General features: G+C 39.0%; 1 protein-coding gene across 1 annotated transcript in view; it reads right to left on the bottom strand.

Moving 5' to 3' along the window:
• LOC121946708 (ephrin type-B receptor 2-like) overlaps positions 1 to 27,407 on the bottom strand; it is a 100,571-nt gene that overhangs the window by 54,669 nt on the left and 18,495 nt on the right. Inside the window, exons 2-3 of the mRNA XM_042491414.1 lie at positions 2,913 to 2,977; positions 228 to 887 (exon numbers count right to left, since the gene is read on the bottom strand). Of these exons, the coding sequence (XP_042347348.1) occupies positions 228 to 887; positions 2,913 to 2,977 (725 nt within the window). The remainder of the gene's footprint in view (positions 1 to 227; positions 888 to 2,912; positions 2,978 to 27,407) is intronic.

The raw sequence follows: 27,407 nt of genomic DNA, 5'->3' as shown, positions 1-27,407 counted from the left end.
ATGCTGCCAGTGTGACTAAAACAGATTCATTGTGGTCATCACTAAATCTTCTGTTGACTGAATGAAATGTTCTGCATCTGGCAGAAGACAGTAAGCAGAATACCAAAGGCAAAAATCTGCTGTGACATGAAATCAAGAAGACAAAACAGAGGTGTCATATAATAGAGCAGCAACTGTAAAGCAGCACTGGCAGGCTCCTTACCTCTGCAGACTGTACCATTCTGTACCGCCTCATACCCGGCTTTGCACATGCAGCGCCCAATGGGTACCATCCACTCGCCATCCCCGTTACAGTACAGCTTAATGGGTACATCCACTTCCTCCCCATTGGGAACACACACCCCTCTGGCTGCCACTAGAGAGGTGCTCTCTGCTCCAGACAGAGTCTCAGGAAAGACGGCACCATTCTGGATCACACTGGGGCATTTCCTATAGAAAACTCTAACAGCAATGAGTGACATGCAGGCACCATAATCCTGGAAAGCAAGGTAGAAGCCATTGCGAGAAACGGGTCCAAAACTTCTGACTTCACTGTTGATCTTCATGATGCGGCCACCAAGATCAACTTGAGAGAAGCTCTCATCAGCTGCTATAGTGTCCACTTTTACCCAGGGGTTCTCCATCCAGGGTGGAGATGATTTAGTGGCTGTGTCAGAGTCAGACTCATAATAATACAAGTTGAAGGTCTCCTTGCAGGAGCCAGGGACATTGGGAATGGAACTGCAGTCACGCACTGAGAACTTCATCTGGACATGGATGCGCTGAGCACCACGGCGGCGGATGTATTTGGTCCGTACCCAGTTGTTCTGGCTGCTATCGAAGACATTGCACACCTGGTATGTCCGGATGGTGTTCATGTTTTCATCATAGCCGCTAACTTCTTCCCACTAGAAGACAGACAAGAGAAAAAACTACATATATAGCAACACACAACAAATGTAAAAAGAAAACGACGAACACATTGAGTGCAGCTGCAACTGCAGCTCTGCAGCTGTACTGATACTGTGCCCCCCGCTCGCCCTGCTTGTGTTCTGGTCCTGGTTGCACCGATGCTGTGATCTTGCCTTTGGACAACTACCGTTATTGTAATATGACATGCATCTGTTTCTATTATTGCTGTGCCTCTCTCCCCCTCTCTCCCCCTCTCTCTTTCTCTTTCCTTTTTTGCCATGATTGTATTTCATTTGTTATTTATGACATCTATTGCTCGTCTGTCCGTCCGTCCAGGAAGAGGGATCCCTCATCATCCTCTACCGCTCTTCCTGAGGTTTCTTCCTTTTTTTTTCCCTGTTCAGGGGTTCTTTTTCGGGAGTTTTTCCTTGGGTGATGTGAGGGTCTAAGGGCAGAGGGATGTCGTACACTGTAAAGCCCTCTGAGGCAAACCATGTTTTGTGATATTGAGCTCTATAAATAAAATTGACTTGACTTGACTTGACTTGCTCTGCTCTCTGCTATGTTTGCATTTGACAAAATTTAATCAATCTTTTCCTCATAGATTATGTATTATTTGCAACACACAACAATGTGCTTGACCAAACCAAAATTTAAGACCTACCCACAAATTTGGGATTTGTTCTTAGGTAAGATCATAATCTATGCACACTCATGAGCAGTCTTACTGGGATAGGCTCCAGCCCCCCCCCCGCGATCCTTGCGAAGACAAGCGGTTACGGACAATTAATGAATGGATGAATGTTTGGATTATTTTAAAAAATGCATTATAGCATTTTAAAACAGGCACTACACTAACACTTCGATTCACATCAGTTATGTTAATGGAAACGATGCTATCTATTAAATTATGATTGATCTTGCTCGAAATGATCACTGGTGGTTCTAGCGGGTAGGACAAGAAGTGATGAAGTAGCATTCTGTGGATGTTATTTATAATTTACAGAAACATTGTAGGACTCAAGGTTAACAATCTTTCGCCCTCTCTCTGTTTCCCTCCAAGAGACACTTTCCCTGTGTCCAATAAGTCCTAATAATCTCCTTTTCTGCACTTAGCCTCGACTCAATAATCATGTGATGGCAGATGTTATTGCCATGGGACTGTTGTGATAAAACTACAATGATGAGATAATGAACTACCAAAAGCAAATCCCCACGATATTTTTATTGGGTTTTTTTTCTAAATTGTTTCTTGTTTATGTTTTTTTTTAAAAAAATGATTATTGATGATGATTTTCTGCCTTCTTGAAGTACTTTGTGACATTGATCAGAGAAAGTCTGCTTTGAGTTAAGATTATTATTATTATCATCATTATTATTACTAGCATTTTTATTATTTGTATTATTATCATTATCATTAGCCTATAGACTAAACATGGACAACAAAAGGAGACCCATAGGCACTCTTGTGATCCTTATATTGTAACACACCAACAGGTTCTGTCTAGCTGCATTCTTAACAGATGTCATTCAGGGTGTATCATGTGCAAAAGAAAGGGGCCTTTTGGCAATGAGATCATATGCTGAAAGCGCTGTCAAAGTGGTGGTATTAAAAGAGTAAATAATGAAAACGAGCTGGGACTTGTTTTTAGTTGAGTAACTTTAGACAGTAGTACTGATACTTGTACTTCAGTAAGGATCTGAGTGCTTCTTTCACCACTGTAATTTGCTTTGTAGTATTAATTATTTACAGAGACTTTCATCAACATTTTTTAACACTGAAAAGATGGTCTCCCAAAACTGAAGATTAGAACATTTGAAGTTATTCCATTGAGAATGAGATACAAATAACTCATTGTCCTTTGAGGTATTTCAACCTAAAGACCTGATGTGTTGGAGGTCTTAAGCTGGCATTAGAAAGACATTCACATTTTCTCATGAAGTTACCTGCCACAATGTAACAGAACATTTGTAAATTGTTTGCGTGTTATGTTTCTAGTGTCTTAGTTCGTTCCACTCACCCCCTGTGATGGGTAGATGGTCCAGCCCAGTTCTGCTGTAGCGGTTGTTGAATCCATTAGTACTTCTGCAGGGAACAAAATTAGAAGGTTAAAGTTGGAAAAAATATCACAGAACATTCAATTCATTTTTTTACGGAAGCCCTGAGGGCAAGAAACAATTTTTTTTGGGGGGTGGGGGGGGGGTGGGGGCAAGAAAAAAAAATTATTTGGGGCGAGAATTTTTTTGGGAAAATGAGGCTTATTTTCAAGTGTTTCTTTTTGTAATACTCATTTTTTTTTTACAAGAGGCTGATGCGCACCAACAAGGAACTTTTCATTTCTCTCTGCACTCTAAGCACAACGTGCATGGATGCTGTTTATTGAATCACTAAATCTAAATCACCACTCAGGCCCGTCAGCTCAGTTTTGATTGTTTCATATTTCAGCATCAAACCTTTGACATTGCTCCCTGCTGGAGGCTGCTGGTAACTACTACTGTTGATGTCAAATTTTGCATTTTGCATTTTGAAGATCAAACATTGTCACTGCTGCAAGTGACAGTGACCACTATGATCATAACTGCTTTGGCATGGTCTTTACATTTGCCCTCTGAGGAACTCCAGAGCTCAACTTTCCCTGTACAAATGGGGGACACGTCAAGAGACATTGTTTTACGAAGAGTGTTGTTAATTAATTTTACTGAAATGCCACAGTTAACATCTGCAAACACGTTCTGCTTTTAAGCCACTAAAAGTGTCAGCCTTGGACGCTTTCCTGCTCAAGATGCCATGAGAGATAGACGTTCCTGAGGCCCCATCTAGTATACAACAGGATGTAAGACACCTAAATGACCTCCCGGGGTCACTCAGGCATGCGAAGTAACAGTCATTCATCACCTTCACTCTCAGTACCTCATTTTCCCCCTTGCTGAGATGACAGGACATGTAAACAGGACATTGTAAATTCATTATGCATTCTTGTGTTGAGACTAACATCTGACAGAATCGCTTGGACCAAGGTTGCGAGTTAAGTTTAACTTAATTCCCTAAATAAGAGTTTGTCTCTGTGCTTTGATGAATAAGTAGGACCAACTCCCATTCTTTTATCATTTTTTTATCATATCGGTAAACCAACAACAAACAAGCGCTCCTTTACCATGGTAAGGTAAATCTAAAATATGTCAGCATATTTATATTTTTACTACTACTCGTATTTATACTGTGTAATTATACATTTTATATTTTTACATTTTATTTTATACATATAATAGTACTATATACACACACACATATATACATATATATTTTATTTATTTATTTTCAATCATATTTTAATCTCCAGAGTGTGAGATTCATCAGTCTAATCTAACCCTAGCTGTTAACATGAATTTACAGATATTAGCACTTTTTACTTTAAAAAAATAATATAATAATTAAACTACATACGATGCCCTCCGTGTATATTATAAATCAGTGCAATTATTGACTGCTATTTAGTAAAAACTTGAATTTTGTCTCTGCATATTATGTATTCAAATGGCTTGCCAGAGACTTCCGGGAGCAATTCGAAGCCTCCATGAGTCACGTAACGCTCAAGCATTTCGAACTTCCGTTGTCAGTACTCTGTCTATTCAAGTCCACAAGGTTCGCCTATCCAGCGCAACAGCTTGATCTAGGATGTAAGGGGTTATCCACGTCTCCACAAAATGTGCGCGGAAACAGCCCTCGATCTCCTGTTGCTCAGTGAGCCTCAATCTCATCTCATCCACTTCATTGTCCTGCGACTGGAAATTAGCCAGAAGAAACTTTGGTAGAGGAACAGATCTCGGTCCAAGTCGGGTCAGCCTGATGCCGGCTCTCCTCCCTCTCTTTGTCCGGCGATTTCGGTTTCATTTCTCTGCTCTGGTCTGACCGGCCGCTCGGCATATGCCGTTTGTGGGGATCCTCTCACAGTGTGCTGCATTCAGTCCAAGACCTACACAACTCTTCCTGATGTCGATAGGTGTTTCTCTGTCATAGAAAAGTCGTGCTTCAGCAGAAGGGGCCATGGTGTAGAAAAAATAGAAAAACAGAGCGAAAAAGTAGACACCATGGTCACACCATTGGTGTGTCGACATAAAATGACAAATTCTATTATTCTAGTCCAACTATAAAGGAAGTAATCTCTGTCTGCGTGTCAATAGCTGGGTTGCCATTACAGATTTGTGCAAAACAGGTTTATTTTAATTGCAGCCACTCAATAAAGTCAATCTAATATTGCCGTAATTTCCTTGTCTTATATAAGAGTTAAGAAGATCTCCATCTCTTCCTCCGTCCAAACATACCGAGTCACATGTTTTGTAGAATGTCATGTGATCTCGTTGTACTTTACTTCTTATTTGGGTTAAATGGTGGTTAGCATCTGTCATGGTTCCTGCATCCTCCTCCCCCTCACTGCCAGTAGATTTCCACTCACCTTCCTCTGACCTGCTCTACCTGCAAGCCCCGCCCACTGCTGCAGCCTGCTCTCCCCACAGCTGCAGCTCATCAGCAATCAACCCGGTATTTAAGACACTCCAGCCCACACACACATTCCCAGATCGTCCTCTGCAGCATGCATGTCTTTCCAGCACTCTCCAAACAGATCATCCGTTGCCGACTCTGCCTGTCCCCGACCTGCTCTCCTCGCCTGACTCCTCGTGAACCTACCTGCCTTCTGTCCCCGACCACGTGCTAAGTTTCGGCATTCCGGAAATCTGACGGATTCCCTGGTAAAGACCTCTCTGCTCTGTTTCGACGATTCTCCTGCCTGATCCCTGCTGGTACTGTTGTTTCCGTGGACGGACTTCCCGGTAACCGAACCCCTGCCTGCCCTCGACCACCTCTCCCCTCGATCCCCGACAACGCTCACACACGTGTTGTCGGCTCACGGAGCTACGGGGTTTCCTCGTCACCAGCCACAGTGGGTACAAGCTTCGTGTCTTCGCTTTGTGTGATTCCCAGAGCTAGGGCTAGGGCTCACAGCTAGGGCTCACAGCTCGAAGAACGAACTCTCAGTCTGTATCCTGTTTTCCATTCGTGTTGGTTTTAATAAAAGTTATTACCAACTGCCAGTGAAGTGTACTGTACTGCATCTGGGTCCTCCATACACCCGTTACAGCATCCATAAAGCCACATTACGACCACCCAGTGTTACACATCATGAGCTATAAAAGCGAAAAAAGTGTTTTCATTCCATTTTTATATAGAATATGCCTTTTTCGAATCTTGCGAGCATAAAATTGTTTTTGCAATAAACTCGAGTTTTTTTCTAAATTGATGTGTTTCCGTTATTTTGTATCCGTAATTTAATTTGACCCAATTTGAGGGTTAATAGAAACCTGCCTATAGGACCGCTCTGCTATTGCAACTCTAAATGTCTAAGTTTGCCATACTAACTTAAAACATTAATAGCTGGAAAAATACACCTGCTAATTAAATCAATGCTACTCTCAATAACGACAGTGGCTATGTCCAAGCAAGTGATTTGGTGTACACATTTCACCATTGTTTCTAAATTAATAGTAGTTTGGGGCCCTAGGCAGTTGCCTGGCCTATTCTTTTCTGAGCAAAAGTTTCTTTCGTCAGTTGAAATCCCGGTCCATGTGACAGGGAGGAGGAGGAGGTGGCAGAGCTTTCAGCCCATTTGGTTTTTAGTCCGTTCAGACCTGCCACCCTGGCTTTGCCTCCTCTTTCTTTCCTCTTTCTTTTTGGCTCTGCCTCCTCTTTCTTTCGTTCTTTCTTTCTTTCTATTATTGCTCTCTGGCCTTTATACTTAAGTCATAATTGCTGATTAGTGACTCTAGGTTCTTCATTGAGCACTTATCCTTCTCTGGAGCACAAGTTTCTTGTGTTTTAGTTGAACTGATACACTGAGCTCCTTTTCCTTCTCTTACTCTCTCCATCTGAAAACGCTCATGTCTGTTTACTGCTTTATGCTCACTGCATTACGCTAACTCCATTGCCTCTCCGGAGCATTCCTGCTCCCTTGTCTCCTAGTTTTCCCAGATCCTGGCAGCAAAATTGGCTGCGCATTATCGTGGTGATAGCTGTGCTGGTGCTGTGATCCTGCCTTCGGTCATGCTCGTGCTGTGGCTGCACTGATACTTTACCCTCCACTCGCTCTGACTGTAACCTTGGTTTTGCCACTGCTGTGGTCCTGCCTGAAGCTACGCCTGTGTTGTGGGTCCTGTTTGCGCCGATGCATGCCTTTATTATGAGCCAAGCCTCCACTATCAATATACGCATGGGACTCTTATGAACACCCAGAATATTATCATAGAGTGCATTAAGTAATTTCACACCTATCATTAATGTAATATGACATGCATCTGTTTCCATTATTGCTGTGCATCTCTTCCCCTAATTCCCCCTCTCTCCCTCCCTCTTTCTCTTTCCTTTTTGTGATGATTGTATTGCAACTGTTATTTACAACATCTATTGCTCGTCTGTTTGTCCTGGAAGAGGGATCCTTCATCATCCTCTGCTGCTCTTCCTGAGGTTTCTTCCTTTTTTCCCCCCATTACAGGGGTTCTTTTTCAGGAGTTTTTTCATCGGTGATGTGAGGGTCTAAGGGCAGAAGGATGTCTTAACATTGTAAAGCCCTCTGAGGCAAACCGTGTTTTGTGAAAATGGGCTTTCTAATCAAAATTGACAGACCTAGCAGTCTGCCCCTGGTGTTTTTTTTTCTCACCAACTAGAGTGCATTTCACCAGTGTTTCTGACTGCAAATAGCTGCAACTTGTGTGTCATGCTCTGTGTCATGGCAGGTGACAGGTGTGTCCCATGGAGGTGAAGAAGCACAGTGTTGAGCGTGAAGTTGTTGAAATGAGTAGTTCTTGAGAGAGCTGCAAACAAAAATATTACAGGCCAAGCATGAGCAATTCACTCTAAGCAGTTAGCTCTGGAGGGTTGTCAGTGGTCACTTCCTCACAGGCAGTTGGACTGGAATGACATACTGTATGTGTCCCCTCTGTTTGTGTGCTGATATTATTTCCCCTTCAATCTGCAATTTAGACAGCTGTCACAACTGAGCGACTCAGGCAGTTAACAGGTCTAATGCTGTTACAGCTCTGGTCAGTATCTCTCAGCTACCTTTGCCCGGGCTCATAGCCGATCTGGTAGCTTTTTTAATTTTACCAGCTAATACTCAAGAGATGAAAGTCATCAAAACTGGTTTGTGGATAAAATATGTACAATAATTTACTGAAAAAATCTGATATACATTAAAAGGCTCTTCCAGGAAATTTTAAATGATGCAAGGGCAGGGTAGTCCTTTACCTTCCATGCTATCCCTGAATAACATTCCACTTAATAATGTCTTTATTTATTTTTTACCCTGACAATATGGACCATATTCCTGTTTACTGTACTCTGAGAAATATGACCAAGCTGAGTATTGTTGTGTGTTGTGTCTAGATTTCTTTACCTTGTTTTTATTTTGTTTTTCCAATTGTTATTACACTATGACATTACATAATTTGCTTTTGTTGTGTTTTCTATAATAAATTGATTGTTAATTTAAATGGTTACTGTGTGGTCCTCCCTTCTTTGTTATGCTCTTGAACGAGCTGGGCATAACACACTGTAACTTACACATGCTTTCACATTATTGTCAATTTGTGTGCAAAAAAAAATCAATAAAAAAAGTTTATTTATAAAAAAAACATTATACACATTATTATACACATTAAGTACAATATGTTTATATATAATATAATAATATTTATTAATATTTATCAGGGCTGGCAACTTTTCAGAAAAGTTTGGAGTGAGATTTGGCATAGCATGGCTCATTTTGTGCATATGTAGCATTGTGGTATAACTGGGCAGAAGAAGGGAGAGCAAAACTTACTTCTTGACAGCTCAATGAGCCTTGTTTTATTCCCTTTAACTAACACAGGGAAATATCGACATATTCACCCAAAAAACAACAACAAACTGACTGAAATAATTGAAAAGCTTGAGGCATTAAATAACAATAAAGAAAATATATCACAAATATAGGGCCACTCTGGTCTGTCAAGCTGGCAGTGGCACGCACACAAGACCTTTCAATTTGCTTTCAAAATAAAAGCCGATCTGCACTAGTCAGGCAGATTTGATAAGCAGATCTGCCTTGAGAACTCTTGTTCTGTAAAATTATGAAGGAAGTCCAAACAATATTGCTCATAGCTTGACCAGCCCTCTACATGAGTTGTTATGTTATGTTATGTTATAATGGTTGCGTTGCATCTCTCCCTCTCTCTCTTTTCTAAAACACCCTGTTTGGCAGAAAGTTGCATCCAGAAGTTTTGTAATGTTCTGAAAACAACCACCTCACACTGCAATTGGCCAGGTGAACTGACCTTTTTGACCAGTTATGAATTTATGGACAATTTATTATTTTATTTTATCTTGATGAAAATGTCAGCCTTGTATTGGCTTTCAGAGTCAGACTGAAATGCAAGCATCCACTGTTGCTTCCAAGTGGCCCCTTTTTTCTGGCTGCTTACTTTCTGTTAGTATCAGCAGCCATTAATGAGGAGCAGGGAGGGAGCGGCAAGCCAGGTGTCAGAGCCGCCGCTAAACAGGAATAAAGAGGCCATGAGCACTGACCCGCTACCAGTTCCCACAGACTCAACCAAGAAGGAACAGTAGGGAGAGAAGATACTGAAGATCTGAATGTGTCACACAGACCTGTGGTCTTTTACACATTCCTCAGTCATTACCTAGGAATTACTTATGAGCGTTAATTGTTTTATTACAGGAAGCACAGTTATTAGATGGGGTGATTTGCTTTATGTATTGAAAGTGTTTCTTGCATTATTAAACTCTGAAGTCTATTTCTAGGGTTGGGAACCAAATTAGAACCGAGTACTTAATGCCAAGTAATGGGTGCCCGTGAAAAAACATTTGACCTCTCCAAAAATTTCACTGTGTCCTGTGTGTTACTGAACATCCGACATGCAGCAGCTGGTTAATACTGAAAATGCACAGAAATTGTTTTGTTATTATGAAACGTGCCTGAATACAGACTGTGTGCGCACTTGGATACTAGAGTGCCGCACATTCCTGTCTGATCCAAAGTAACTGAGCCCACGAGATTAATTTTTGTTTTTTAAAAACAGCAAGCACTTATGAAAACAATATGCTATGTCTATCACATTTTGCTGATCACACAGCTGATTGATGGATAGCAGCAGACTGACAGCGCCGCACAGTAACAGAGACAGACAGCACAGTGTTACCTCACAGTGTCTGAACAGTTAAAAGTTGAGCGGAGGAAAGTGACTTTTTCAGATTTCTACAGAAGACTTTGTTTTAGTCTCAGATTCAGTCAGACTTAAGATGGAATTCTTTATAAATGTGACAACAGATCACTCCGTCTCTCACCCAGCTGCTCTCTGCTGCTTCCCTTTCTATCAAGGCGGATTAAGTGATTAGGGGGTTTAGTGCCCCAGCCTATCTGCCTTGCTTTGATTTCACCCATTCTCTAACTGGGAGTGATGGTGGGCTGTAGAATAAGTTATGCTGTTTTCACACACAACATGCCTGGCTGCCCAGTTATTGCGCGTCAATCAAGACTTAATTCACTTTTAGTTCAATAAGTGCAGTTTAACATTAACTCTTGATGTTTTTTAATTTTTATTTGTTGTTGTATAGAATAAAGACATCAAAACTTTTTACTGACCGACACCGGGTGATGAGTTGGAATGAGAACGTGTTGTTCTAAACACAAGTCACAGTCAGAGGCTACAAGATGTACATATGTGTCACAGGGTGATGGTGTGTGTGTGTGTATGGCCTTGTAATTGTTACTTTGTCGGGCCCAATTACGAGGAGCCCACTCACGGTGTAGGGCCCTTAAAATTTGTGGGTCCCACCAATTTGAATTTAATATAGCTAAGGAGCCTCTCCTGATATGCCTAAAGCTTTTTTTTTTACTTTCCCCACAATGTGACAAAAACCGGGCATGAGTGTGTAAGTGTGTGTAAAGTTTTTTTCTCTCTGTTGCCCCCTAGGGCTTGCTGGATGCCACTATTGTACACATACACACCTAGGAGGATGTAACACTTTAATCAATCAGATGCTGCCACTCAGATTGTTCTCGAGATTGTGTTTTGCTGCATCAGAATGTTAGCCCAGAGCTGTGAAATGTACATTTTGAAGAACTTTTTGCTGTAATTGAAAGGTAAGTTGATTTTATTTGAGTTTGAATTTATTTATTTGCTATTGTGTATTGCTCTCTACCAGCTTTGTGCAACTGTGGCACAACAATAATTTGTACTGTACTGTATATTTATTGCTAAGTAAGTTATCTGTATCCTCTCCTCAATAATGTCTATACCACAACTTGCTATACTAATTAGTGCAGCCCGGTAATGTTAGTTGTACATCGCTAGCTGCTAATACTAGTTTGCTAGCTGCTCCACATAAAAATAAAATGTGCCAATAATCCGGTTTTGAACTCTTCTTAGTTCTTATCTTATCTTTTGATACGCTGAAATTAGTTATTGCTAGCCGCAAGCAGCTAGCCTTTAGCCGCTAGCCAATAAATGTCCTAGGTGCAGTCAACAATTTAGCAGCTGTTTTGCCGACTAATTGGAGGCTGCATTGTAACGTTAGCTGTGTTGCTAAATGTGTAGCATCTCACAATGTCGTGCCTTGGAGACTGACAAGGTGGGCAAATTTTATTGTAAGAAACAATAACATTGTGACTGTTTGTTAGGCAGCAACAAATCCATGACTGCAGCACAGAGAATTTTTGTTGAAATTTGTCCGATCTGTTGTGCCTGACTGAGGAGGCAGCAACCCCTCGCAACCCCTGCACCGTGTTCAGCAGGCAGATTAAGAGACTCATTGTGGTTACAGGTAAGCTTATTTCTGTGAAGTGTTTGCTATACATTTACATATGCTTAAATCTGTAAAAGGTAGTTTAATTGCTTAGTCAGTCCTGACCCTCCTTTCTTTCTCCCTTACTGGCAAAACTTTGGCATTGCGCTGTATGTGTGGGTCTCTCTACAGCGACAGATGAATGAAATGGGCAGCCACGTGATATACATTTGTGGTATATGAGTGACAGGGAGGTTAGAATAGATCGTTTGATCGACTTCATCATTAAATTAATGAGACTGGGGTCTTCACGCAGCTCACCTGCTGAAAACAGGTTCACAGTTGAGAGTACAGAGGGAGAGAGGTGAAGGGAGAGGCATGTGTATGTGGAGAAGGAAGCTGAAAGGAAAAGCAGGTGTGCTTGCTGTGGCTGTTTATGAACAAATATTAAAATAAAAAATAATTAAATAGAATTAAAATGGTGAAAAAGAAGCAACCTACTAATTCTTATTTAAAAATAGCTTACTAAAATGGGGACATGCAGTATGTCTGTCACTCTGAAAGTGTCTTATAATTTTGCAAAGCCTCACAATCAGCTATAGATATGATACCTAAATATGTAATTTTAGCTTAGTAGATAAGGCCATAAAGATATAACATTTAGTAACTGCAGTTACTGCAGTAACAATTGTTATTATATAGTAACACTTTTTTTGTTCACATGCTATGGCTCAGCATGATGGAAGTAAAGAGAATAAAACTAGTAATAAAAACAGACTAATTAATGTATCAAAATTAAATCAAAGTCAGTCATTGTTCTTCTAGTAAAATAATAGAGAAATGATCAGGCCACACAGAGAGATGGGGCTTGGGAAAGAAAGACACACTGAAAGCAGTAGACAGACAGGAACTTGCTCTGCAGATACAGGTGACCGGGTGAAAACTGTAACACAAGACTGAACAGCTTGATTACGATAGTAAGTCTGCATGTTGGCAGTAAATCAACCTGTAATGAAAATAACATCAGAATGTACACAGAAGCAGTAAGCAACTGATAAGAAAAATAGAAGGGCAGCCACCACCACAAAAAAATCACAGACAATTCCTCCAGTTAAGAATTCAAAAGGTCAATATTGTCCTGAAAAATGTGTTCTGATTGTGCAAATCATGATAAAATATTATTTATGTCACAAAATTTTGGGAAATGCACTTAAATTTTGGATGAGGGCTTTTATTTGGCATTGGTGGGTATGTGGCAGGGATGATGGGACAGCTTGAGTCAGGGCACCAGAAAATTTCTCTTATTTTCTATGTATGTAGGTATGTCGATCATTTGGAGAGTAATGCTTAGGTTGTGGTGAGCACAGGAAAACTGTTTACTCTAATGGCAGGAGTAGCCTTATAAACCATGAAGTTACGCTTAAAAAACAAATAAACAAAACCTGAAGCAGTCAAAAATATTTAATGTAAGATAGATAACATAAGATGCAGCCTTTAATGCACACAAATCAACCTGATATAAGAAGGAGGGCTGTGTGTTATATATTTACGATCATCTGATGTTGGATACCTAATGATAGAACCTTTTTTTTTTCAGCAGCATGATTTCCAAAAGAAAGTATACAGCCTGTTGATGATGCAAAGTCTTGCATTCTGTCTTCGAGGGATAAGCCAGGGGTTAAGGAATTATATGTTGATAGTTACAAAGGTATGTGGTCATCTGGGGGGAAGCACATTACACAAGTGCATTTCACAGCACATTTGCATGCACACACAAAGTAACCATAAATTTAGGCTACAAGTCAGAGACAGAGACAGATATCTGCTTAACTTTCCTTAAGCTTAAACTAATGTTTACTATGTGTATAGATCATAAGTTGTTTTCTCATACTGCCACCTTCATCAAACCAAGGTTACACATTGCCTCATTAATGTTAACTGGTTCACTGGTAACATTAGTTTAAAGCCAAAATGTTGCCAAATAGGCACTTTTGCTTTTCACTTTGATAATTGGACAAATTCTCCACCATTGCCTAGTTGGCAGCTGTTGTCACATTATAAGTCAAATCTGATACCATGAGGTAGTGTGAGCAACAGTGTGACTCTGCTGTTGCTATATGGAGCAGACACACTTTCACTTGATTATTGTAATGTCTGTCATCAATTTAAGTATTGATAACATGCTTAGTATCTATTCTTGCATTGTATTTTTTTAGTTTATGGTTGGCTAATAAGAAAACAATAAGTAGTTTTCAAAGCAAACAATGGTTGGAAGTAATCTGATCACTGTGTGCCTGGCATCAGTGCAACATCAATGAGTGCGTTTGGACCTCTGTATTTGTATTTGTATTTGGACTTCTGTATCCTGGTTATAAGACTTATCCCGGTTATAATCGTATTTTCGATGGTGTTTACATGAACATAGAGAAATCGGGTCATTCATATCCCTGTATATATGATGAATACTAGTATACTGAATACTGTTTTTTTCATTGCAACTTTGCAGGAGGAGTATTTGCTACGTGACCCACTGAGGCAGGTGCTTATGTCTTGGGGTACGGGGTGAACTCATATCAGTGGAAGAATGTCGGTCAAGACACTACACAGTTTCAGAGTATATTTCTATTTGAATATGAATGGCAAAAACGTCACTGGTGTTAAGTTTGTAAAGATACATGTTTTATAGAGATTAAGATAATTCAAATTACGATGTGAAACAACTGTTAGAATAATTGGTTGATGAATTAAAACGGGCAATCTCTTAAACAGTTATTACCAGTGAATACCCGATAAGTCATTTTAAAGAGATTTAAATGCCTTTCTCTCATTACACATTAAAGTTCATGTGCTATGTTTTTTAAATAACTCTTGGAATGAAACTGAATATGTATATCTTTGATAAAGTTTGATACAGAATAGGGAAAAAGGTAAATGGATAGTTTTCCTGTCCCTTATAGTATTGATGCATCCAAGGAAGATGGATCTCTTGGATGACTTGTGAATGACAACCACAAATCTCCCAACTGCATCATCAAAAAAATCGTAGTCAATGACAGGCCTCAATTTTCCCTTTTTGCAGTGAAGCGCAGAGAGGCAGCCACTGAAATTGAATACAATTATGGGGATTCAAAATCGCCATGGCGTGAAAAGGTAAGTGGATTTGATTATTATTATTATTTTTATAATTTTGAGAATATAAACTAAAAATAAAATATTTCTTCTTATTTTTTATCTGAATACAAGGTGATTAACAAACAGTCTCCTGCTATGGCAGACTTCCCCTGAGGACAGAAATGGAAATGAGGCTGGCACACAGGTAATGGAATGATGTATATAATGACGTTAAAAATGTATTTATTATGACCTGTATACAATGTACTTAAAGTGCCAAGGTTGGAAAGTGTTAACATTGCTCTCCTGATATCTATTTTTGAGTGTGTATGTTTATAAATAGTACAGTTTAAAATATTCACAAGAAAAGATATGGCAGACGCAATGTGCTGACATAGCTACATAATGTAGTCATACTACTAAGATTGGACGGTGTTTAATTATAGTATTTATGAAGCTTGTCAGTCAGGGTAACACATTCGAGCTTGTGATAGACTTTTGATTTAGGGAACAGTAGACTGAACAAGCACATTTCAGATCTTGCCTGATAGAGCAAGGTACATCACACAAATATTTCTAGTGTTGTCCGTATTGGGCCACTTTATGTAACAATCTCATATCAATATTTTGTCTTGTCGTTATGGGGCCACTTAATGTTACACTCATATCCATTTCTAGTCCTGTCCTTATGGGGCCCTCCCGTGGGGCTCTCACTGTAAGTGACTTAACATCATATTCGGAACAACTGACAGTATCAGATCATAAGTTATTATGGTTGTAATTATGCACTTTCTGACGTGCTATATGTTTAAAAGGTTATCATGAATGTGATCCACTGCAGCCCCCAAAAATGTCTGTGAGAGTGATTAAGACCCTTTGAGCTGACCCTGGCATGCACTTAGCTTTAATTAATATGTTGTTTTAGCAACAGTTAGCACAAGCTGACTTTTTATTTACGCATTAATATCTTTGCAAACATTTTTACTATCAGTTCTCAGTGTGTTCTTTTGTCTTATCTGAATTGCAGGTGATCCCAGATGTGGCACTAAAGCAAGACACGTTCCCAAAAGATGGGAATTTCCCTGAGGTTTCAAACAGAGATGAAGCAAGCCAACAGGCAATGGAGTACTGTAAATAATGCTGTCACAAGTTATTTATGTTGACTTGTCCATGATGTAGCTTCACTGCCAAGATTAGAAGGTGTTTAATTATAGTCTTGATGAGGATCAGTTAACTTTACACACTCGCCCATATATGTACTTGTCATCTTATCCTTAATGGTCCCTCCTGTGTGGATCTTACTCAAAGTTTACGTTAAATCTGAACAATTTGAAAATAGTCTAATTGCAATTACAACTCCATTATTGGAGTTCATTGGAAAATATTGAGTCATTTCACAGTGTTGTTTTGAATCGTGTTCATATGGAGATATGCTCCTGAACATTTCAGTCAGTGATCCCTATCAGGTGGACTTTGATCAATGGTGGTCATTTTTTTGGCCATACAATTGTCATACAAGGCATTGTGGTCCTTTTCAAATGCTTGATCAATTTTGTTGTTTTCAGCAAGGCACGTTTTGCCCAATGCTCGACTCTATGCAACGTCTTCATTCCTGAAACTAAATTAGCTCCAGCTAACTGAGATACTGCTCCTCCTTGAAACTTAAGTCCCTTCTTCGGTGCTAGGTTCTGCTGAGGGTGCTAAGGCCATTTACAAGTGCAAATCAATGTGTACGGCTACTTGCAAGTCACTTGAGTCAGCATATCGGCATTCCCATGAAACTCTGTGAGACCAATCTTTTTGTCTTCTTTTATTCTTTTCATTTTCTTCGATTTATTTTTAACAATTGCAGCCTCTGCGATTTGAAAATTGTGTTTTATAACATAGCAATTTCACTATAGTTAATGCAGTTAATTGTTCAGCCCTACTTTACATCATCTGGGTATATCTTGGTATTCAGGCTAAATCATTAAACATGTAATATACCCCTTCCTGAACTGTTGCACCATATATGTTAGCTTTGTTACTTGTTCAGATCTCTAGAAAAGGCCCTTGCATGCACCCACTATTTAGTAACATGCTGATGCAGAGATTGTTCTCACAGGAGCTACCCTGTTCACGTTTCCTATTTGCTCTTAATGCGTAATAATAAATAATTAATAAATAATAATCCATCAGACGATAAGGTTTTTCAAAACCTGGAGAGACCAAAAAATATTCTGCTATGCATCAGTTTTTCTGAATGTCGGTTGTTTAGTCAAATCTGAATGATTTGTATTAGACAATGCATTCATGACGGTCATACCAAGAGGCTACTAATTCTCTATGATAACTTATATATAATGTTACATTGTAACAATATTAGGTACTCAAATCATTGCTGTTTACCCATGTGAAGAAACGTGTTTGCAGCAAATTAGTGGTCTCAAAGTACACATTAGCGCATACAAAAGCTATGCAGAGGGTACACATAGAGATTGGAGGTGGTCATAAAGGCAAAGGGAAGACATACAAAGTATTAGAGAGAATTTGATTTCCTGTTGCACTGGCATAATTTCATTTTCCCTCGCAGCCGTTCCATTAAATGTCTTGCATCTTAATGCCTGTAGACGATTAGTCAGCAGAGATCTAGCAAGATTAAAGTAAAGATGACAAATGATTTTGTATGAATGCATGTTGTGTAATCCACTCATTGGTAATCCACTCAATCACCATTGGAAATTAAACAGAAGACTAAAATAACATCTGTTAGTCAGAGAAAATGCAAGTCTTCCAGTAAGAGCCAAATTGAGTCCAATCAGAGCAGATGCAAGTCTTCCAATGACAGCCGCACTGAGTCCAGTCAGAGCACCTTCAAGTTGTCCAGTAAGAGCCAAACTAAGTCCAGTCACACAAAATGTTCCACCTTGCAGAACTGATGTAAATGAGGAGAAAATGAAGCAACCATGTCTTGACAAGGAGGTTTTACTACCCCTTGAAAAAGAAGGATCAGTCTATGTTGAGCCAGTCTTAAAGACAGAAGGTGGTAGAAGAAGATAAAACAAGAAACATCACTGCATTTATTGTGGACAAGTAGTTTAGAAAATGTCAAGACCCTTGTTACGTAAACACAGTGATAAGGTTGATGTTGCAAAAGCGTTTCATTTTCAAAAGAACTCATTTAGAAGATATCCAAAATAAGGGAACACAACACCGAAGTTTTGGAGAGTTAGAAAGGCAAACTCGTTTCATTCAAGCAACCACAGAAAAAAAACTGAAGGACAAGAATTTCTGCATTGTGTGCACTGCTATGGATTGTTCACACGAAGAGTGATGTGGTGACACTTTCAGGTCTGCAAATTCAATCCTCATGGTAAGACACCTAAACCAGGAAAAACAAGAATCCAAGCATTGTGTGCTTTTGCTGAACCTGCTCCAGTTGGATTTTGCATACTGGAAATTCTTAAATGATATGAATCCAGACATGATTGCAGTTGCAGTTAAGAAAGACCGCTGCATTCTAGAGTATGGTTACAGACTGTTCAAGAAGAATGAGAGGGTAATCAGCCAACACCAGTTTATTCGACAAAAACTGAGAGAGCTTGGCAGACTGGTACTGGCAGCAAACAAAACTCAAGACCTGAACAAGACCTGAAAAGTAACATCAGGTTGTCACTGCCACAAAACGCCTTGCTGGATTCAATGATGATACGGGTCAGTATCAACGTCCATTTCTTGCTCCTAAAGTTGGATACAGTTTGCAGTTTTTACGAATGAATTATGAATTTGCACAGTTTTACTAAGAAAGCTGGAAATATGACATAGCAAGCCAAGCATTAACTCAGCTTGACCAAGCCAAGTGGAATTCTCTCCAACTTCTGCCATTCACTGAGGATGTCCAAAATCTTCATCGCTATCTGTCTGAGAAACAGCAACAACAGTTGACTGCCCTAAAAGAAGAGGGTTTCAGCCTCAAACTGGAAACAACTTGCCAAAGTGACCCTAGCACAAGTTATCCTCTTCAACTGCCGCAGAGAGGGAGAGGTGTCCAGAATGCCCTTGTCTGCTTTTTTGTCAAACAACATATCAGGAACACATGAAGATGTTAACTTGGCTCTTACACCACTTGAGCAGAAGCTTTGCAAACACTTTGTTTTTGAACAGTTCCAGTTCTCCTCACCCCACTCATGAGGGACTCGCTCGATGTTCTAATTGAGAAGCGAGAAGAATGTGGGGTCCTTAATGAAAATGGATTCCTGTTTGAATTGTCTATTTCTATCCACTATCTCAGGGGTTCTGACTGCATAAGGCAGTTTGTGAATGAATGTGATGATTTGAAAAACCCCAAAGCACTAACTTCAACAAAACTCAGGAAGCACATTGCTACCCTCTCAACAGTTCGAAATCTCAAGAACTGGATCGGCTGGCAGATTTCCTTGGGCATAACACTGATGTCCACAGAAAGCATTGTCGCCTTCCAGAGAGCACCCTCCAGTTAGCTAAAATAAGCAAGGCTCTTTTGTCATTGGAGCAAGGACGGCTTGGAGAATAAAAGGGTTGAGCCTGGATGAAATCAACATCGATGTGAATGGTATTAAGTCTTACTGTATGTTAATATAGAAAAAAGTAAAAAAGGACAACATTGTCCTTCTGTAAATTACTCTGACAATCAAGAGTATACAAAAGTACAACAGAGGTAGCTCATAAAAGTTTCATCTTTCCAAATCATTGTTTTTTTTAATTTTATGAATCCTTTTTAGAGACTATTGATACAGCAAGATGTTCACAAGAGGATGATGACATGGAGGGATGTTCCCAAGAGGATGAGGACATGGAGGGGTATTCACAAGACGACATGGAGGGTATGTGTATATTATTGTTTTTTTGTTTGGTCATGAATGATCTATTATTAGATATAAATATTTACAAACCCTACAACCATGTCTCTTTTGGAAAATTTAAAGAATGGAGTAAACTCAGTATCAGTTTTCCCGAATGATATATTTTCAACAACAAATCTGTATTGAAATCACAGAAATAGACTACAGATGGGATTTAAACCTACATTTTCTACCACTATATGTAGTAGAATTGAAATAATATGAACTAACTTTATCATGCATGATATAAATGCCATATACAAATTGTACCATTAGTTCTATTCTGTTGGTCACAGGAAATTAATTGTTGTCACATTGGCAAGAACATAATGTCTGATAAAGACCTCACTCTTGTCAGCCTTACCAGCAGTTACTTTATATTTCAAGTTGATACATCTGTCTCATATATTTGTATGTGCAATTCTTTGTACCCAGATTCCAGTATGTCAGAATCACAGGGGCCAGAAAATGAGGGCACTATGTCATCCTCGCAAGACTGTACCTCCCCAGCATATGCCCAAAACCAGAATAAATCTGCAAAAAAAGACAGGTGAGCTTCTACAGATAGCATCCCTAAAATCAAAAGAAAGAAGAATGTCATAATATGGTTCTTTTGTGTAAAAGCAACGCTTTTTAAGGCTTGCGGAAATGTGAAACTTTTGAAAAAATTCAAAAATGTACTAAGAAGTCACTGACTTAAAAGAAGGGACTACCAAGTTGATCTCCTTGTAGACTGTCAATGCAAATATAATTTAAATACAAGCAGTACATAAATGAAAAGGTATTAACTCAGTACTTTGTCATTCAGTTGTTGCATATTATTTTATTTATGAATTTATTTATTATTTATTTAACAATGAATTTAATGTGTTTTGCAGCAAACAAATATTTTTGCCATCAATTTCTTGAAGGAGACAAAAAAGGTAATGATTGGTTTCCAGGTAATGGTAGAAGGGTAGAATGAGATTTGATTGTCTCCAGAGGAATGATAACAGTGATCTTGAACAATAACTTTATTCTTTATTTCAAACACACTCAAGGTCCATAGAATAGAATAGAATAAACTTTAATGATGCCCAAAATGAAATTCATATGTTTGGCAGCTCAGCTGCTATCAGCTAGAGAGATTTAAATCCCAATGGCTATAGGTATGAATGATGGATGCTGTAAAGTTGAGTGTTATTGCCATTCACCCAAAGCATTCACAACCGCAAATGGAAAGGAAAAGACAGCGAAAGCTGCAAGCCGACTACATGGCACATGTAGACAGCAGGATTTCCTGATTGTAATGTATAAACTATCACCTGACTGGAACACATGACTACAACAACCAACAGAAACAGTAACAGCCATTAAACATGACAAAGACAAACGTCCCACAAAAGGCCCCCAGTGAGACCTGGTTCCAATCATAGCTCTTCTCACCCTGTTTGTCCCATTGCCTTGCATCCTCATGTTTTATATGGCCTCCCCAGCAGACTTCAGCATAGAATAACACACTTGCCACAACAGACAGATAAAACACTTTAGCATTTGCAGTTCAAAGTAAGATCAAGGGTCTCTTAAGCCTAAAATGTTTTCTTTTTATGCCTTTTATGCCTAAACAACCTGTTGTCAAAAGAAGCTGGACAGAGGAATGTACTGCAGTAGAAAGACATTTAAGGAAATACATTGCGATGTGTCAAGTTCCAGGTAAAACAGACTGTCAGCACTGCATTACTGCAGAACCTCAAGCCCTCGGAAACAGAGACTGGAAAGCAGTCAAATACTTAATCAAAAATCGAATTTCATGCCTGAGAAGAAAAGTCTGGTGAAAGCACTTCATTGATCAGAGGTATAAACACCACATTAAGGGAACGATCCCCAAAAGTACTTTAGCGTTTGAGAGAAGCTCTTACCAGAGGAAGGACAAATGTTAATGAAAATTAATTTTTCATCCTTTGTTGTGCTTTGTCCTACCTCCTGTAGGGGTATCGCTTAATTTCTGGTAGCTTCCTAATAGCCTACACATATACCCATCACACAAGATTGATTTTTCATTTTATTAAGTTTTTTATTTTTTCCATTGGGGCCTGAGCAGTGAAAGTGCCATCTGTGTATATTTACAGGTCCAAAGGTTTTTTTCATATGTGAACAGTTTATCATGGTTTCAAAATGTAAGTTTTCACTGTTAATCAGGAACTTGTTGTAACTTGTTGTAGCATGTTGAAGACGGTCTCATTAGGACTTTTATATCAAATGGTGTGTGACAAAAACTATTAGGTGAACACAAAAGCTGAGGCTAAGGTTGTTGTCAGAGTTGGCCTTTTTTTTCTATGTGAAGTTTTTACACATTTTGTTGATTAATCTAGCCTCTGAAAATTGGATAAAACCCAAACTGGAATTGCCGTTAATAAAGTGTTTGGAAAGGGACTTAAATGCCTCAGAAGGTACTGAATTTAACTTGACAGTTCCTGCATAAACCTAGAGTTAAGAAAAGCAAACCTATAATAAAAAATACCCTTTCAGAAAACGTTATCTTTGAAGCTTTACTCCTTTTATTATAGTTCTTCATTTTAATGCTGTAGTATTACAGGATAATTCAAGTAAGTTAACCTGTTGATGTAGGCCCGCTAGGGGTTGAGGCGTCAGCATCCCAAATTAATAATAATATGAAAAGCAGCATTTTTACAGCGAAAATAGCAGCTGTATGATACTAAACTCAGTATGTGCATGTTCTTTCCATAATGAATATGAATAAGTAAAATAAAAAACGATTTTTACTAGAATTTGAAAGATCACCTTTTAACACAAAATTTCAAATTTGTTTTTTTCTTAAAAAATCATTGTATTTTCATTAGCCCTTATTTTTATGGAATAACTCAATTCAATATTTTAAGTAAAGGATGTAAAGAAACAAAGGTTGTCTTTCATTTAAGCCATCAACCATAGTTGTGGGATGTTTACTTCAGTAGTTACAAAGCATCAACTACAGTGATAAGGTAACGTTACTTACTGAGTTAATGTAGTTATTCTGTATCTTGTGTTTTCTTTGTGTTGTCCTGTTAGCTCTGTCTTTTGCAATGTTAAACAAAAATTACGTACTTTGATCAACCCATAATGGCATATAGAATTAATGTGCTGAATTAATTAAATTCTATTTCAATTTTTATTTAGTTTAAATGGACTAGGCAAATCACTTTTTGATTTTAATGTGTACAGTCTGGAGCTGCCCTTGTATAGCAACAAAACACTCCTGCTCTGAGGATAAAGCAGACTGTAAATACTTTATTTCATGCAATATTTCATGAAAAACTGATGGTTAGCCCTAGAAAAAACAATGTTAGGCCAAAATGCAGACAATGGGATCAGTTATTAAGGCCAAACCATGGAAAGTATCATTGTCTCCAGATAGTGACCTTGAGCCCCATTAAGATATGAATACTTGAAATGTACATATGTAAGTAAAAGTGGACCTCATGAGTACCGAATGCTGGAAACTGGGTCCCATGAGTGTCTAGCATGGGGACAAAAGTTTTGAATTTTGTTAAATTGAACTGATAATTGTATTTAGGACCTTCTCTTAATCCTGCTTGATTTTTTACAGAGCTGTAGAACTACTGGAGAGGGTGGACCCCACAATAGGGCAAAAAAATTGTGGGCCCCTCAATTGTGGAACACAAGTGTGTGTGTGTGTGTGTGTGTCTGGTAGGGGCTCCGTCTGTTTGTGGGGATTTTCGTTGTTTTCGTGAGGCTGGTTATTTGAGCTAAAGACACCTGGGTGCAGCTGGTGCTGATTGGTGTGCGGGCTCCACAGACTGATTCATTTGGATGTGTTTAGCTGCTCGATTACTTTTTTTTATTTTATTTTATTTTTTTTTTTAGTTTATTTGACGTAATTGTTTTCCCTTGCTACATTTGTTTTATTGATGTGAATATTTGTTTGTGTGTTTGGTTATTTGATCTCACTAACACAGATTTAGACAGATTTGTGAACAATATTTGAGAGAAATGTGTCTTTTGTGCATATAGAAAACATTTTAGATCTTTGAGTTCAGCTCATGAAAAATGGGAGCAAAAACAACAGTGTTGCGTTTATATTGTTGTTCAGTGTATATTTAGTTGTGTGTTGGAGCTCCACTGAGGGGACAGCAGCAAGGGGCTCAAGCGTTTGTGTTCTGGCACAACTACACTGACACCAAAATGGTTCGACTTAGTCAATACGTGATGATCATGGGTAAAATGATCATTCCAGCACTCTCATGATAAAATGAGAGAGAGACGAAGACTTCAGAGGACTCCTTGGAATCTCCTACAAGGGCCACATAGCAAAAGAAGTCAGGAAAAAGATCAGACAGCACATTGGCAGTATGAAGACCTACTGACCACAGAGAAAGTGGAAATTGAGATGGTATGGCTATGAAAAGATCTGACAGGCTCTCTAAGACCATCCTTTAGGGAACAGTGTGTGGGAAAAGGAGACGAGGCAGACAGCGGCAGAAGTGGGTGGACAATATCACTGAGTAGACAGAGATGAGCTTTGCCGAAACTTAGGCCCATGACCACCAGAAATGGAGTCAGTTGGTGATGCCTTCAGCAGTGCAGTGCCTGTGTGCTGAATACTGCCATAATATTTGTAGTTAAATACAGTGTATGTATTAATATTGCAATTTCCCAGTGTGTGGACGCTGACTATATCTTTGAGGATTTATATTGACAGGTCAATACGATAAATATTGATACTTGCATCTGTATACAAAATACTCATTGATAATGTAGTGGTTTAAATAGGGGATTTATTAATTAATTAGCAATTAATAAAAATTATTAAATAATTAATAAATCAATACCAAATAACCCATAATGCAATATTATGACTCAGAAATATGAATTGGCATAAAGATGAAGTGGAGTAATCGGACTCAACTTCGGCTATCAGGAACAATAAGTTTACATTAAAAATTAGAGTTTAAAAACCTCGGACCACCCATTACAACAGAAAGGTCGATAGCCCATTTTACCTTATAAATTAATCTAGTAATTTGAAGTTTGCTATTAATTTCTTTTTACAGGTGTACAGGGGACCTGAAATTATACACACATACATCACAACATCAAGTGTCATTATAAATGAAAGGTTTATTAAACTAATCGCTACACAGCAAAACTACTCCTAAAAGACTACAAATGAATTACTTTAAGAATAAGTATGGATAAATTATGAAAGTGAATACAGCAAAGACACTAAGTGAATAAAATGACCAAATGAAAAACAAACTCATAAATGAAGCAACAATAACAATGATGGGATGAAAACCCGTGAAGAACTGAATATGGTGTGACATCTGGACTTGATCACGTGCATTAAAATAGTGCAAGATGATCAAGCAGATGAAAAGTTAAGATTAAAGAAAAGGCAATGTCAAGCATCAATCAACAGTAGAGAGGCAATAATCCCATAAAACACTGAAGGAAAAGATAAAGAAGAGGCCTGATCAGAGAATAACCCATAATTGTATTAATGGGAGATCCTAACCTAGGTCTAACACTTCCTGTGTGTCCCTATCATTTAAAAGCATCAACCCCATAAAAGCACAGGAAAGATCGTTTCACCTTCCCCAGAAGTCTTGATGCCAGGGAAAAGGTTCACTCTGGAAAGTTGCAGTGTGGCCTTTGTGAGGACACTGGACGGGCAGCACGGTTACACTCGTGTAGTTCCAGTGGGTTTGGCTCCTCTATCTCTCTCACTCCATAAACAGCTGGATAATCTTCTGACAACTCATGTGGCTGAGATGAGATCATGATGACAGCTTATCAGACTTCGTCTCATTCGAAGTCTCTATTTGTCTCACAGTCTCTCTCGTACAAAGTCCTGTGGTTCTAAATCGTCATTTAGAACATGTGTAGCACGGACTGTTTCAGAAGTTCTCTCTTTCAAGGTAGATAAACAGCTGCTCACAGCATCTCAGGGCTGCAGCACAAGCAGGCATCGCAAAAGCCCAAAGAGCCAAAAGACCCAAAAAGTCAAAAGAGCCAAAAGACCCCAAAAGACTGAACTCATTCAACTTCACGGGGGTTATAACTCCTGTGAAAAAAAGGGGTGTAGTGCTTGACCGTCAAAGTGGGAAAAATACATTCCTCCCTTCTATCACTTCTACTGTTTTAACTGTCTAGATCTAATTTCTTCCTTAAGTGTTGATAAAGTTCACTACAGGCTTTCAAATCTTCAATATTTGTAATCATGACGCTCTCCTCTGCTGATTGATACCAAACACTTATGAGAAAACCAAATAATAATTTGGCAGATCATTAACTAAGGAAAACAGTATTAACCATGTTTAACAAACATAAAAAATATGTGTTAAAATAATTAAGTGTAATACTACGGTATCAAAACACTCTGATATAGTTAAAGGTTGTTAAAGATCCTATTTGAATAAAGGTATACAAGTACTAGCATCAAAATATAACAAAATATGAAAGTACTTAATATGACCAAAGGTCTATTCACAAAACCTATAATTATAAAATCACGAATTGCATGATTACAAAACAATATGGCATCTGTACACAACAGTGTGAAGGATAATTAAGATACAGATACAGGAGATGCATATCAAAATGCAATTCTGTACTTAGAGTCTTTCCATTCAGTGCTACTTCATCACTTCTTGTCCTTCCCGCTAGAACCACCAATGATCATTTCGAGCATGATCAATCATAATTCAATAGATAGCATAGTTTCCATTAATGTAACTGATGTGAATTGAAGTGTTAGTGTAGTGCCTTTTTCAAAATGCTATAATGCATTTTTTAAATAATCAAAACATTCATTCATTCTTTTTCCATAACCGCTTGTCCTCGCAAGGGTCGCAGGGGGGCTGGAGGCAATCTCAGCTGTCATCGGGCAGAAGGCGGGGTACACCCTGGACATGTCACCAGACTATCACAGGGCTGACACATATAGACAGACAACCTTTCATGCTCACAGTCACACCTAAGGGCAATTTAGAGGCACCAAGCAACCTGACCTCCATGTCTTTGGACTGTGGGAGGAAGCTGGAAACCCTGGAGAGAACCTACCCAGACACCCACCAAGACACCCCAAGGGCGCCCACCCACAGACCGAACCCCGTTCCAACCTGGGTTCCTCTTGCTGTGAGGCAAAAGTGCTAACCATGACACCATCGTGGCGCCCCAGTGCTGTCTTTTTTTTTTTTTTGCACAAAAATGCATACCACTCTTTGCTGTAAATTGGTCCCATCCAATAGAGGGTTACTTGTGATAAAATGGACCTGTGACTTCACCAGTGTACTACCTGAATGCTGATGAATTTTGCAGCAAACATGAAATCTGTCATGATCAGAGAGAGAAGCTCGAAAGACACAAGTTAATATATTTGTTAATAATGAAGAGCAGTGCTGCAGTTGTGCATTGAAAATGCAGTGAGCTGGGATTGGCTGGTGATGGGCGCTGAAGCAGGGAAATGGGGACAGCATGGGCTGCCGAGGGCGGGGGTGCATTAGTATATGTTGCCCTCCTTTCGTGACTAGACATTTGTCATGGCAGTTCCTGAGTCTCTGCAGTTTGATCACAACTGACTTACCACAATATGCTGCTGGACATTTAACTGACCATGAAGGAAGTGCTGAATAGCAACACATATGACATCCTGCTTAAGGAACTCAGAGCATTAACACTCAACAATTCTTCTGGAGATGGATTTGTTGTATTTC

Source organism: Plectropomus leopardus, chromosome 8, assembly GCF_008729295.1.
Source record: "Plectropomus leopardus isolate mb chromosome 8, YSFRI_Pleo_2.0, whole genome shotgun sequence".
Classification (NCBI taxonomy): domain Eukaryota; kingdom Metazoa; phylum Chordata; class Actinopteri; order Perciformes; family Serranidae; genus Plectropomus; species Plectropomus leopardus.
This window is presented reverse-complemented; position numbering and strand designations above follow the sequence as displayed.